This window comes from Brassica rapa, chromosome A04, assembly GCF_000309985.2.
Source record: "Brassica rapa cultivar Chiifu-401-42 chromosome A04, CAAS_Brap_v3.01, whole genome shotgun sequence".
NCBI lineage: Eukaryota > Viridiplantae > Streptophyta > Magnoliopsida > Brassicales > Brassicaceae > Brassica > Brassica rapa.
This window is the reverse complement of record NC_024798.2, coordinates 15440923-15455783: the sequence shown is the minus strand read 5'-3', so window position 1 is coordinate 15455783 and position 14861 is coordinate 15440923. Positions and strand designations below refer to the sequence as shown.

General features: G+C 29.6%; 2 protein-coding genes across 2 annotated transcripts; both read left to right on the top strand.

Moving 5' to 3' along the window:
• The first annotated feature begins 2904 nt into the window (after positions 1–2904).
• LOC103864911 (glutelin type-D 1) lies at positions 2905–7751 on the top strand. The gene is made up of 3 exons (XM_009142684.3): positions 2905–6491; positions 6623–7343; positions 7424–7751. The coding sequence occupies exons 1-3, from the start codon at positions 6296–6298 to the stop codon at positions 7575–7577; spliced, it is 1071 nt and encodes a 356-aa protein (XP_009140932.1). The 5' UTR covers positions 2905–6295; the 3' UTR covers positions 7578–7751.
• A 354-nt stretch (positions 7752–8105) lies between these two features.
• On the top strand, positions 8106–13233 carry LOC103864910 (dirigent protein 25). Its single transcript, XM_033289266.1, has 2 exons — positions 8106–12640; positions 13201–13233. The coding sequence occupies exon 1, from the start codon at positions 8593–8595 to the stop codon at positions 9829–9831; it is 1239 nt and encodes a 412-aa protein (XP_033145157.1). The 5' UTR covers positions 8106–8592; the 3' UTR covers positions 9832–12640; positions 13201–13233.
• Positions 13234–14861: the final 1628 nt, after the last annotated feature.

Sequence of the window (14861 nt, the reverse complement as noted above, 5' to 3'; positions counted from 1 at the left end):
CTTCTCATATCAGCATTTACTTTTCCCCTGCTCTTCATTTCTCTGGTTCCAACTCCCAAAATCAATTTCAGCTCCAATTCGTTTCTATCTTTCAGGTATCTCAGTAAAACTCTCGCTTCAACAAATTTATCTTGTATACTTGGAGGTTTGATTATCATTTGAATGTTTTTATTAATCCTCAAGATAAAGTTGTGCTTCGATCAAATTTGACTTAAATGTGTCTGGTTATTTTTTTCTTCACTCCTTCAGTTCAACACAGAACTTTTTTTGCATGAATCACATGGTTTTGAATTATCTAAATCCTGATAATCTAATTTCATAAAAGGGTGTTAAATCGTTTTTACTCAAAACTTTCTTGCTAAAACAGTAACTGCGAAAAATAAATCCGTACAAGACAAAGTTTATTAGGAGCGCGTGAACTGAAGTGTTCATATATGTTTGGAAAAGGGTTGAAAATCATATAACAGTAATACATATTGAGATTATTTTATAAAGTCCATGATTCACGCCGCCCTTCACAGAAGAAGTTGACCATTAAATATTTGGAATTTACAATGATGTTTTAGTAATACAAGTTGCAAGATTCTAGACTCTAAAATTTACGGACTAGTCTACCATTTACCTAATTAATGAAATCATGATTCTTAACGCTTTACAACTACGTGGATAATTTTGTCCCACGCTTTAAGAGTGTGTTTAAATGAAAAAATAGTTGATAAAAAAAGGAGTGTTTTTAAATGAACTAATTATCTTGACCAAATTAGTTGACACCTAGGTTGCACGGAAGTTTCATCGGACGTCCGCTTCCCGCTTCGGAACCGAAATCGGAATCGAAACCTTGTGGAAGCTTACGGAATCTCGATTCCAAAACGTTTTCAAAATATTTTATTTAAAAGCACGTTGGAAGTTTACGATTTTGTTTTGGAATCACACTTTTATTTTTTAAAACACAATGTATAAATCAATAAACATAGAAAATCATAATTTTTAATTTATATAAAATCAAAATTTTAATTGTAATGAAATAGAAACATTCAAATATTAAAACTAATACTATAAGTTATCTTTATGCATTAAGGTTTTTATTAAAGATATAGCATATATTCAAATATATTGTTTCAATTATTTATGAAGTATTAAAAATAATTAATATACTAATTTATTTTAAACTTAATTTATGAGTATTTTCATAGTTTTAATATGAAATAATTTCAAAATTATTATAAATAAATGTTTTATTTTAAATTTAAATCATATAATTAGTCTTAAATAGTTTTAACTTTTGTCTTATATTTTAGTGTATATATGTATATATATGCATATATACTTCCACCACGTATCCGCTTCCTAAATTTTTAGAAAATCTCGCTTATGCGTTTTCGTACGCTTCAGCTTCAACGTATCCGATTTCGTTTCGATGTAGCATAGGTTGACACTTGACAGTCAAAGACTTGGAGTGCCGTGGGGTCTCAATATCTCATTATTGTTTTCGGATTAGTATGCTGTTACAATCAGATTCTCAAGTTTGTATGGCTCTAAAGAAAGTGCAATAAACTGAATCCGAATTACAATTCAGTTTTGCTTAGGACAATTACACAATTACACATATAAAAAGATTAAGAAAATTTGATAGTGTTATTATGTTGTCCTGAAATTTTTTTTTTGGGGGGGGGGGGGGGGGGGGGGGGGGGGTTAACAATCCAAAAACCTATGATTATATATATTAACACTTCAAAATTTGGTCTAATATTTTCCTTTACTATGCCGGTAAGTTAGTTCGTCGATTCAATATGGTAAAATAATTGAAGGTATATCAAAATCATCGAAAACACAAAAGTGGCCTTTGCTTATGTCGGTGTAAGAAAGTTGACAACGAATCACATTTGTATTAGGTAAAGTTATTACCTGGTAATAGCATAATCTATTACTCCAACGTGTGCCATATTCTTAATACAGATAAACCATAAAACCTCTTCCCTTATTACCCTATATATAAAGCATAATCTATTAATCCAGTGATTAATATTTGTGGTTTGGGGGAAATTAACCAATTTGACCACACAAACCATAAAACAAGGAAATCGGCCAATTCATACATCAAGAGAGGGTCGCGGTTCCGATCAGTACATAAACACGTATCATGTGCTAAAACATACATCAATACAAAATATATTCAAACTTCATACATGCACAAAGATATTTAGGTCTATCCATACATTGATCGTGTCTCCGTTAAATAAATGGTAATGGATGCTGACGTGGTTTTAACGGATACTGATGTAGTTTTTATATTTTATTTAATAAATAAAAAAATAATACAAATAATTTGAATCTGATGTAAGGGGATCGGACCTGAGTTCAGCCCATTATGAACCATGCACTCAACCACTGTGCCACACAAGGTTATTGACTACATCACTACGTTATCTATTATGTCTTACTTATATCTAATATATTTCGTTCATATATTTATAATTATCTAAAATTAGTTCCACAAAACATATATAAATTCTAAGAAATTGTGTTTATTTACCAAAATTATTGTTATTGTGTTATAATTTTTTTAAAATTTTTTAAAATTTTTTTAAAATAAAAATAAAATATTTGAAAATAAAAAAACATTTTAAAAAATTTAAAAAGAAAATATGAAAAACAATTGAAAAACAATTTCCAACAAATTATTATTTTAAAAAATTGAATTTGAAAACAGATAATTCAAAAATATCTTAAAAATATTTTTATTTTATTTTTATTTATTTAAATAATTATTTATATTTATAGAGCTTTATTTAAATATTTATTTTTATTTAAATAATTGCTTAAATTATTTGAATAAATAAAAAATATAACTAAATCTGAAAAGTATTTTTGAAAATACGCTTTCAGATTCAAACCTTTTATAATAATTTTTGAATTTTTTAAAAAATATTTTTTCATATTTTCTTTTTAAATTTCGAAAATGCTTTTTGATTTTTAAAATTATATTTTGAAATTACTGATTTTTGTTAGAACACAATAACAATAATTAAGGTAATTAAATACAATTACTTAGAATTTATATATTTATAGAACTAATTTTAGATAATTAGAAATATATGAACATAACATATTAGGTATAAATAAGACACAATAGTTAACGTAACCAATAATCTGGTTTTGCACAATGGTTCAGTGTTTGTTTCAATATTGCTCGAACCTGGGTTTGACTCCACCCAACGACAAATGATTTGTATTACTTTTTATTAATTAATTAAAATGTAAAAGCCACGTCAGCATCCGTTAAAGCCACATCAGCATCCGTTATCATTTGACTAACAGAAAGACGGTCAATGTATGAAATAACCTAAATATCTTTGTACATGTATGAAATTTGAATATATTTTGTGTTGATGTATGTTTTAGTACATGGTACGTGTTTATGTATTCATCGGGATCGCAACCCTCTGTTGATGTATGAATTTGCCGATTTTTCTCGTAAAAATTCTTCCCTTATTTGATTAAATATGTAATGCATGGCACTCGCCTAACTCAAATCAAACCAACCTAACTTGGGACTTGACGCAAGTCCGACTTGGTTCCATCTCCTTTGATTTTTGTTATCAGTACTGACCGTCTTAATCCTCTCACAGACCAGATCGGTGCACGAGTTCTCACTAAAATATATTATACATATTCAGATATTATCAGATATTGGTTTGGGAGGACTGTTTTTTTTTTTAAAAAGGAACTCGTTACAAAAGCAAGAAGGCGCATATTGTCAAAGCCTAGTAAAATTTTGTTTACAAGTTTACAACCAACAAAAGCCAACAAGATGTTTTAATCAGATTCTCAGGTTTGGTTGTTGTAAAAAGAATATTGAGGTAAACCACAAAGTGGTGGTTTAGTGATAAGTTGACTTTAGGATTGCCAAGTAATCCGGATTCGAAAGCACCCTACCACACACTTTGTTTTATGGCCACACGAATATAAGTCTATTTGAATACTCAGAATGAGAGTTTATCCGTAGACCGTATTACCCCTTTGCGGATTAGCCTGAACCTCTCTATAGACCTGGAATATCTTTAAAATTTTAAAAAAGAATATCGATGTAATTAATTAGACAACAGATTTTATTCACTTCAATTTATGATCAATGTTATCAGTTGTTTTTGTTTTTCTCTTCGGCCCAATGGGCGAACCGGGTAGGCCATCAACACAACTCATTATGAAATTCAACTCTCGTTTTAAAAGCAAGAAGGTAAATTGTGCCAAGCCCAATAAGGCAATAAATATGTATTTTGTAACTATTTGGGTCGGATTTAGGATATTTCATATGGTTTATCTCGTTGCTTCATACCTTGGCTTTTGCTACTGGTAGGAATAGTTTGCAAATGGGTAGAAGTTTTGTCCTATAAGGGGATAAAATACGTCCAATGAACGTCAATTTTTCCCCCACATATCATCGCCATAATGAGTCACAGCAGGAGCAAAGTTTATTTCTCGAAAACTTTCCAACAATAATTAATGTATTCTATTAAAACAATAACACTACCAATTGATAAAATATTATGTCAAATTATTTTTTATTTATTTAAGGAGCTATTTATTATTTTCTTTAAATAAGTACACATACATATTAATTTTAACCAAATAATATAACCGTAACCCACTAACCCTATTTTTTAATTATAATCTATGAAAATTATGTAAACATAAAACATAATACAAAATCTCCCAAGTGTTCACATTGTCTGATATAGTTTGTTTTTAACAGTGTTGATATGATATAACACGTGAATTAATGGTAGAGGTCAACCTATTATAATTTTTTGCTCTGGTATACTCATTCCGTTCCTTAAAGATAGACTTTTTAGAAGAAACAAATTGTTTCAAAAAGATGTATATATTTTTTGTGTTTTCTATGAAAATTGTAAACTTAAAAAAAATTAATTGACTTTATTGAAATATTATTGGTTAAAAATTATTTAAAATTAAAAATTACAGAAAACGATTTATTTATTATGATAATTTAATATATTTTCTTAATATGTATGAAAATATTAAAAAATCTATCTTTGTGGAATGGAGGGAGTATCTATTATATGTACCTTTAATATAAGGTTAGTGGTTTAGTTTACAAAAAAATAGGGTTAGTGGTTTACGGTTATATGATTTGCTTAAAATTAATATGTATGTTATAATAAGTAGCTCCTTTTTTTTTGTCAACAAGTAGTTCCTTAAATATAATAAATAAATAGTTTGACATAATCTTTTATCAGTTGCTGTATTAATAGAATAGATATATATATGAATTAAATGCTTCGTTATCCGTAACTGATCGTTTTAATCTTAAGTCAAATACCTTTTTCATATATATTTCATTAGTAACAGAAAACAAGTCGAAATAATAATAACTGTAGTATCATCCAATTACTATAATAAATATATCAAGAAAGACCAACAAATTAATTATAAAAGCAAATAACACGATGATCCTTTGATAATATAAAAGTTTTAAAATGTTGAAATGATTACTATGTGATGTGCAAAGTATATAATCTGTAATTTAAGAAAAACACATATCAAGGTCATAATGAATACTATTGAATAGATAATTTTACTATGCGTAACCTGCACGGATATTATAAAAAGATTGAACTTAGGTTTTGTTAAATCTTAAACTTTCAAAAAATCATGTATTAAAAATTAATGAAATTTTATTATAGGAATTGAAATTATTGTATCAACCAAATTTGGATAGCGATAAGAATTACAAAAAGTTTCCAAAATACTCGGAAATAAAATTACAGGATCTCTATTTTCTTTGTGACACTACAGGATCTCTATATTTTAATTTATCAACTTTTAATAAAATATATTCATATATATAACTTATATTTAAATTTATGATTTGTTGTGAAATTATATGTAATAAATTTTAAATAGTTTCAGATAAGGTAGATAACTGTTAAAGAAATAATATCCAAACTATGTGAGTTGAAAATTGTTGTGTTATCCATATAATTATCCATACCTTTTTGAAAAGAGATAATTATCCGACGTTTTATAATAGTATCGAAATACTATCAATTAAAAAGTTACAGTATTATCCATAATTATCCAAACGTTGCTGAATGTAATTATCCAGAGTCAAAGATCAGTTTCCAAAGACTCTCTCAATTTGTAACCGAATGGATATTCTCAGCCCATATAAATATACGTACTCTCTCTATCAAAATATCAATCACTTCTCACATCACATCTAAAGTCTTTCTTCTTTAATTATTCTCTCACCGTTTAACTTTAGCGTTTAACAATGGAGTTGGATCTTTCACCGAGACTACCAAAGAAAGTGTACGGAGGAGACGGTGGTTCGTACTTTGCATGGTGTCCTGAAGAGTTACCCATGCTACGTGATGGCAACATTGGAGCCGCTAAGCTCGCTCTAGAGAAGTATGGCTTAGCTCTTCCTCGCTACTCCGATTCCTCCAAGGTCGCTTATGTTCTTCAAGGTCCGTTTTTATTGTTTTTTTTTGAATAATAAGGTCTTACGTTTTAATTGTATATTTGAGGATTATATTATAATGATTTAACCATTTTCCGTGAATGGTATTATAAGAATGTTTCTTGAAACAATTGTCAGGATCTGGAACAGCAGGAATTGTTCTCCCTGAGAAAGAGGAGAAAGTGATTGAGATCAAGAAAGGAGACTCCATAGCTTTACCTTTCGGTGTAGTGACATGGTGGTTCAACAGTGCCGACACTGAGCTTGTCATTCTCTTCCTCGGTGAGACGCACAAGGGTCACAAAGCAGGACAGTTCACTGACTTTTACCTAACCGGATCCAATGGGATCTTCACCGGTTTTTCAACCGAGTTTGTTGGCAGAGCATGGGATCTCGACGAGACCACCGTGAAGAAGCTTGTCGGATCTCAGACTGGTAATGGGATCGTGAAGGTTGATGCGAGTTTGAAAATGCCTTCACCTAGGAAAGGTGACAGAGAAGGGTTTGTTCTGAACTGTTTGGAGGCTCCTCTTGATGTTGATATCAAGGATGGAGGAAGAGTTGTTGTGTTGAACACAAAGAATCTTCCCTTGGTTGGTGAAGTCGGGTTTGGTGCTGATCTGGTGAGGATCGATGGGCACTCGATGTGTTCTCCTGGATTTTCTTGTGACTCTGCCCTACAAGTTACATACATTGTTGGTGGTAGCGGTCGTGTTCAAGTCGTTGGTGCAGATGGGAAGAGAGTTCTTGAGACTCATGTGAAAGCTGGAGCTTTGTTTATTGTTCCTAGGTTCTTTGTTGTGTCCAAGATTGCTGATTCTGATGGCTTGTCTTGGTTCTCCATCGTGACTACTCCTGAGTAAGTTACTTTTTAAACTTTATTATATTTTTGGATAGATTTGAAGATTATGTTAATTTTTTTTTAAAATGTTTTTGCAGTCCCATTTTCACGCATTTGGCGGGGAAGACGTCGGTGTGGAAGGCATTGTCGCCGGAGGTTTTGCAGGCGGCTTTTAAGGTTGCTCCGGAGGTGGAGAAGGCTTTCCGATCTAAGAGGACTTCTGATGCCATCTTCTTCCCTCCTCCCAACTAAAGTATGGAAGATGATTTGGTGGTTTAGTTTGGTTTGTGCTTTAATCAAGTGTTTTCTAAGCGTGTCTTGGTTTTTATTTCTTTTGGTTTGTGTTGACTATGGTGCATTGTTCTCGTTGTTACGATTTGAATAAATAAAGAGAATAAATTACCCAAAGATGAAAACCTTCTTTTACTTGGTTCCCGGCTCAGTTTTTGAGGATAGTGCAATTTTCTTGACAACTTCAAATATCTAATATACCAAATGAGAACTTAATCAATTACTTTGCACATAGTTTATCAGAAACAAAAAAAAAAATAATTGCAAAACCAAAGTACGTAAGAGTTATCTGTCGAAAAGTTTTTAAACTCGTTTAAATACTAAATTGTATCCTAAATCTTCTTATAAGTTTTCATTGGTGAACTAAAACCGTATATCTCGTTAATATTTTTTCTGCTTATTTATCGCATTGATACTATCCACGCAAGATATACGGACAAGATATTTAACTAATACTTATCAAATCAATCTAAAATAACTGTTGCTGTAAATACGGATCAGATTTTTAGTCATTAACTCATACACTAATGACAAAAATGTAATCCATTAATGAGAATTGATGTGATAAATTACCGAAATATTCTAATTCTTATCCTGTTAAAAATTAAATAGCAGACAGATCCACGTAGGATTTGGTAAGAGAATTAAAGCAAAAAAGATGCGCAAAACTGTACCACCCCTTGGCAGACCGACCGTTTCGGTTACCGTTTCTCTTATTGCATTCGGTTTAAGCACATTATCTTAACCGGAACTAATATTCAAATCTTGGGGAGAAGTTAGCTTAGTTTTAATGTGGTTGTGTATGTTTCTTCTCCAAAACCAAACCACCAGATAATAGAAAAAGCTGTATCACCTGCTCCATTTCATCCACTCCATCTTTTTCTACTAACAAATTTTCTTCATATGTATATATATACCCTTGGGATCATTTAGCTGAAACAACAATCGTAGCTTCTCTGATCATCTTTCTTGTCCAATGGCAGGTCAAAAGATACTCTCCTTCCTGGTTCTAGCTCTCTTTGTTAGTTTCACAGCTGCGGCTCGACTTCTTGATGAAGAAGATACGTTCCCAGCCACAACCACCCCTGGCTCAGGTCCCTTCCCTGGTCCTCTACCAGCGTCTGGCTCAGGTTCTGTAGGAACTGGCTCGGGTTCTGCGGGTACCGGTTTCAGTTCAGGAACAGGATCAATACCATCAAGTGGTTCAGCAGGTGCTGCTGCAACTGGTCTCGGTGCCGGAACAGGGACAGGCTCATCAAGTGGTTCAGGTCCTTTGACTACTACTGGTTCTGGTCCTCTACCAATCGCTGGCTCTGTTCCTGGTCCTTTACCGGTCAGTGGTGGTCCAGGTTCCTTGCCTGCCACTGGTCCCGGTCCTTTACCAGCTGCTGGTTCTGGTCCTCTACCGGCTGGTGGTTCATCCACTGGTCCCGGTGTAGGTGCCGGTCAAGCTCTTGGAGGTGGTGCAGGTGCCGGTCCAGCTCTTGGCGGTGGTGGTGTAGGTCCTGACCACACATTAGTATTCTTCATGCACGATATACTCGGCGGCTCAAACCCCACGGCTAGAGCCGTAACCGGAGTCGTTGCGAACCCGGCTTTAAGTGGCCAGCTCCCATTCGCTAAACCCAATGGCGCAAACCTTCCTATAACCAACGGAGTTCCATCTAACAACAACAACAACGGTATCGTCAACAACAACAACGTCCCTCTTCTCGTTGGACTAGGTGGGACCACGGCTAACATCCTCCAGAACAACGGAAATAACGGTAACAACAACCTTTTAAACGGTCTACCGGTTGCTAACGGCGGTCAGCTCCCGAGCGGTTCCGCTCTACAGATGCTTATGTTCGGGACAATGACAGTGATTGACGACGAACTAACTGAAGGCCACGAGCTCGGGTCTGGTCTGCTCGGGAAAGCGCAGGGATACTATGTGGCGAGTGCGGTTGATGGAACTAGCCAGACGATGGCGTTTACTGCCATGTTTGAGAGCGGCGGTTATGAAGATAGTATAAGCTTCTTTGGTGTTCATAGAACAGCGGCTTCGGAGTCGCATTTAGGAGTTATGGGAGGGACCGGGAAGTACGTGAACGCGAGAGGATTTGCGATTGTGAAGACGTTTACAGGATCTAGCGGGACGCAACAGCAGCAGCCGCATCAGTTCACTGATGGACTTGAAACTGTTCTTCAGTGTACTGTCTATCTTTCTTACTAGTTTTTATTTTAATGTTATGCTTGGAGTTTGGGAATGTTTGGTGTGGAATGTATGTGATTTTATCATTTGTAATATAAACGTGAAAGAGTTCTGTAAGAAAATATACTTGAATTTGGGTTTTGTCTTTTTGTCACATTTCTTAAATTTTAAGTTAATTGTTTCAAATTTCAATACTAAGAAGGGTATCAAATCGGGGATTTGTTTTTCTTTTTGTTAGGATATACATTTTCGATTTTTCTGTTTACAAAGTATATAAAATCACAAGAAAACCATATACAATTGTAAGGGTAGGCAAAACCCCAACTTGAAAATCCAAACTAAACATATATATCGGAATGGATCCTTTCTCTGTAGCATTTTAGGTTTTGAATTTTACTCAAACCAATTCGGATAAAAACTCAGAAATTTCAAAACATCAACAAATCATACCAAACTCAAACTCAATATCGATTAAATATCCAAATATTCAAAGATTCTAATAAATATTTATTACATAAATAATTAACTCAAATACCATGCTTAATGTAAATTTTAATGTTAGGTCAAATGTTGAGATTTTTTTAAATGTTTTAGAATTACATTGAAGTTTAATTATAAATAAGTTTGTTTTGGAGTTTAAACAATATCATTTTACTTTTAAAATTTAAATAATATTGCATACATTTATAGAGTTGTTATTGGCTTATTGCTACTTTAGTTTTTTTTCTCTTCGTCTTTACAATTATTTATAAATCATGTCACCATCTTATGGTAGTGCAAATTATTTAAATTTGCCAAGTTTGTGAACTAAAGTGTTGATTTTCGAATAATAAACAAGTTTTTAGGTAATGTAAACCCAAATTAGAACTGAACCTAGATTTAAAACGGCTTCAACTTGGTTTGAGATGTGTTAATATATTTGAATTCTCTGAGGAAATCCGAACCAAAATTTTAAAATATTCAAATGAGGCTGAATTTCATCTCTCTAACAAAACAAAAACTGAGTGAATCCAAACTAAACCCAATTGGCCACCCAAATGTCTATGAATAGTGTGTGTATTCGATTTATTAGTAGTTTTGAAATTTTGAACAAGATTTAAGTTTTAATCGATTATATCTTTTTTTTTTGTTTCGATTCGGTTTAAAATTAACAGTGAAGAGTAAATGTATTGTGGGCTAGAAAACTTTTGATGAATATCATATGGGCCTAAAGAGACTACAAGGCCTATAACTATCATTGTGCGAGGGAAAAATACTAAAGATGCTACTACTGTGGAATACGAACTAGTCAAATACATTTTAAAACCGTTTGCACATTTTTTTTGGAAATGAAAGTCATTCTGACAAAGTTCGTTTAAAAGTCAATTATTAAATAATAACTTAATTAACAAAATGGATGTTTTTTTTTTGTAAAAAACAAACAAACAAAATGGATGTTGAGAATTAGTTGAGAAAAATTCATAAAAAGTTCTCCAGGTTCACTTTGTTTTGGTGTCGTAGTTCGTTTAAAATTTGCCAATTATTAAATTAATAAGAATAATAACAATAAACGTTTGAACAATGGAATGATAAAAAGATCGAGACAATGTCAAACAGATTTCATTTGTATGGCTCAAACGAAGCAAAGCATGTCATGTTATAAAAGTGACATAATGATACTCTATCATTAGTTGCCGTCATTGGAGATTTGCTTGGTGGGAAACGTGAAAGAAGAGTATTTGACATAATGATGAGATTTGCATGGTGGAAATTGTGAAAAAAGTTTTCTAGAGAAATATCCAAAATTATAAGAATTCACCCAAAATATTAGAAAATTACTAAAAAGTAAGTCGATTTATCAGTTGATGATAACTAAAGAAATTCGAATATCTTCAAACAGTATATTAGTTATACATTATTTTCAGGTTACACATGCATTTAACTATATACTAGATTTTAACCTGCACGTCCATGCGGATAATTTTTCATTTTATAAATTGATATTATTACAAATATTTTAAATTTATAATTTTCATTTTAGTATTATATATTGTATAACTCTATAATATTATTGTTTATATTTCTAATTTGGCATTCTTAATATATAGTGATTTTTTAAATACATTTTATTTTATTATTAATTTTTATTATTTACTAGTATATTTTCGAGTAAGGTACAATAAAAAAATATATAAAATAATCAAATAGATAACCTCCTTTAAAATACGAGTTTTCTTTAATTTATACATTTTTGTATAAAACGTTTTAAAATTTTATATATTTATACATAGAAAAAATATGTATAAGATAAGTTACATTTACATGGTGTGTTTAAAATAATTATATTGTAACATATATTATTTATTACTTTACCGGGTTTATAAGTAAAAAAACAATAATTTGTTTAAATTATATACCCCCTATTATTTTAGTAAATTTTATACATAGTAACATCTATCATATTATTTTAGTAAATTTTATTGATATAATATATTTTTTGGATGTTATGATATTAAGTATGTTCTCTTTTTGTTTTTAATTAAAATTTCAAAGTAATAGATTTCTTTAATTTTTACAAGATATATATTTTATTTTTTCTTGGTGCATTTCAAAAAGTTATTCTTTATTATCTATAAGTTTATCTTTTGTAAAATTTGAAATATTAGCATTTTGAGTTTGAATCTTTATTTTCAAAATCATATATTCCGTCAAGAAAACTTTATAAAAATTACACTACTATTTTTAAGTTTGGAAGTTTACATGAGTTTTGAATTTAGTTTTGTTACTACATTAATACATTATTTTATAAAAAAATATTTAAATATTTGGTAATATTTTCCTAACAGATATTGTTATAATTAAAAATATTATAATTAAATTTTCTTTGTCATTAATATTTTAAATGAATTACTAAAATCTTACAATTTCCTAATAATATTTTTTTAAATAATATATGAACTAAAGATTATTATATACTATTATATCTTTGCATATAAACATTTTAAACAATATATTGATGAGAATTTCAAAATAAATAAAAAGATAATATATAGCTGTAGATATAAAAGTTTGACCTATGTTAATAAATTTATTTTTATATAAATTTATTATATAGTCTAAATTTTTTAACCCATTTTAATGATGAATGATAATTTATCTAAATTAAACAATTTAAAAACAAATTTTGTTAATTTACCTATTTAATATAATTTTGTCATATTTAATTTATATAGCACTTCTATTTTTATATAATACAGAATATATAAATTTTTTTTATATAATCCTTATTTTCTTGTTTTATGAAAACATTTAGCTGACATTAATTTATAAGAAAATTATATTACTAATTAAGAAATTAATTAATATTTTATTTTATAAAAATATTTAAAATAATAAATAATATTTTCTTAGATTCTTTCTCAACAGATATTGTTATATTTAAAAATAGAATTTAAATTTATAGTTGGTTTATTATTAATGTTAATAATCAAATATGTATATTAACTAATTATTTAAGTGGTCCAAATATGACATATTAATGATAGATAAAAATAAGCCCCTAAATTAATAGAGTAGATTTCTTCACTTCCTCACTGATTTTGATTGTTTTTATTTTGAGGGTAAAAATGTAGATTTGTTAGTAAATATTATAAGATGTCTCGTAAAAATTCTAAAGCAATATTCAAAGTTACAAGGCGAAAAATAGCTGTAAGAAAAAATATTTTTAAATTAATTCAAAATTAAGATTGTATTTTCATAATAAATACTAATAATTGTTAGTATATAAACATTAATATTTGGTTATAAATTTGTATATTTAATTTTTTTTATGCCTTAGGCCATCAGCAAGAAGAAAATTTCTGTATATTCTTAATTAAAATAAATCAACTAGAAAAATAAAACATTTAGAAAATCGTCTCTCTTAAAACAAACTCTAATAATTACATGAGAAATGTCATGTTATAAACAAAGATCAATATGCAACTTTTAAAATCTTTTTAATACAATTGTCTTCTTTAATATAAATAAATATTTCAAAATCAATTGAATTTTTAAACAATAAGGATGCTATAAAAATCTTCAACTAAGAGCATATTCAATGCAAAATTTTAATTTTAACTTTAAAATGGAGTAATTTTATAATGAAGTTGGATTTTGCTCTAACTCTATACTATTATAAAATAAAATAGAGTAATAAAAAAAATTTAAAATCATTATTATATTTATTGAAGAATTCTATTTTTACTCCATTAAAAATGAAAATAGAGTAAGTTTGAACATTTATTATTCCAAATTTCATTTTAGAATAAATAAGGGAATGAAGTTAGAGATTTTATAAGACAATTTGGTTGATTGATCAGGGGCGGTCATGGGATTACGAGTAGGGCTGAGTATTTTATCCGTTAAATTTGATATGATTCGTTATTTATTTTGATTCGATCAGAAAATTCTGGATATTCGTACACTTTTGAAGAAAATCAAGTACTAATCAATATTCGTTAAGATCGAAGCAAATTACAAATATTAAAATTTTGGAAAAGCGGATATCCGCTCCGATCCGTCAATATATAAATACATGTATATCTTGATTACATTTAAATTTTTAAATGTATAAAATTATATAATTATTATTCTAACATATGATTATTACTTATATAAAAGTATTACATAAAAAGAAGAGAATTTTTTATGACAATTATTACTTTTTTCTTAAGTTTTATGTTATTATAATAGCTAATTAAGGTTAAAATTTTATAAAACATATAGATTCACTACTTTTTTAATTTTTAATTTTATATACCACCCAAAACAATATTTTACAAAACAAATTTGTATCAAATTTTTAAGATTATTTGTATCAATCAAAACAAATGAGATATTCGTACGTATTCATAAATATCTGTATTTTTCTGAAACAAAGCAAATCGAAAAATTAAATATCCGTAACATACGAAGCAAATCAAAAATACCTTCAAAAACCCAGATATCCGATCCGTGGTCTCCATGCCAATTACGAGGACCATAAACTAGGTTGCATGGAAGCTTCATAAGAGGTGCACTTCCTGCTTCGG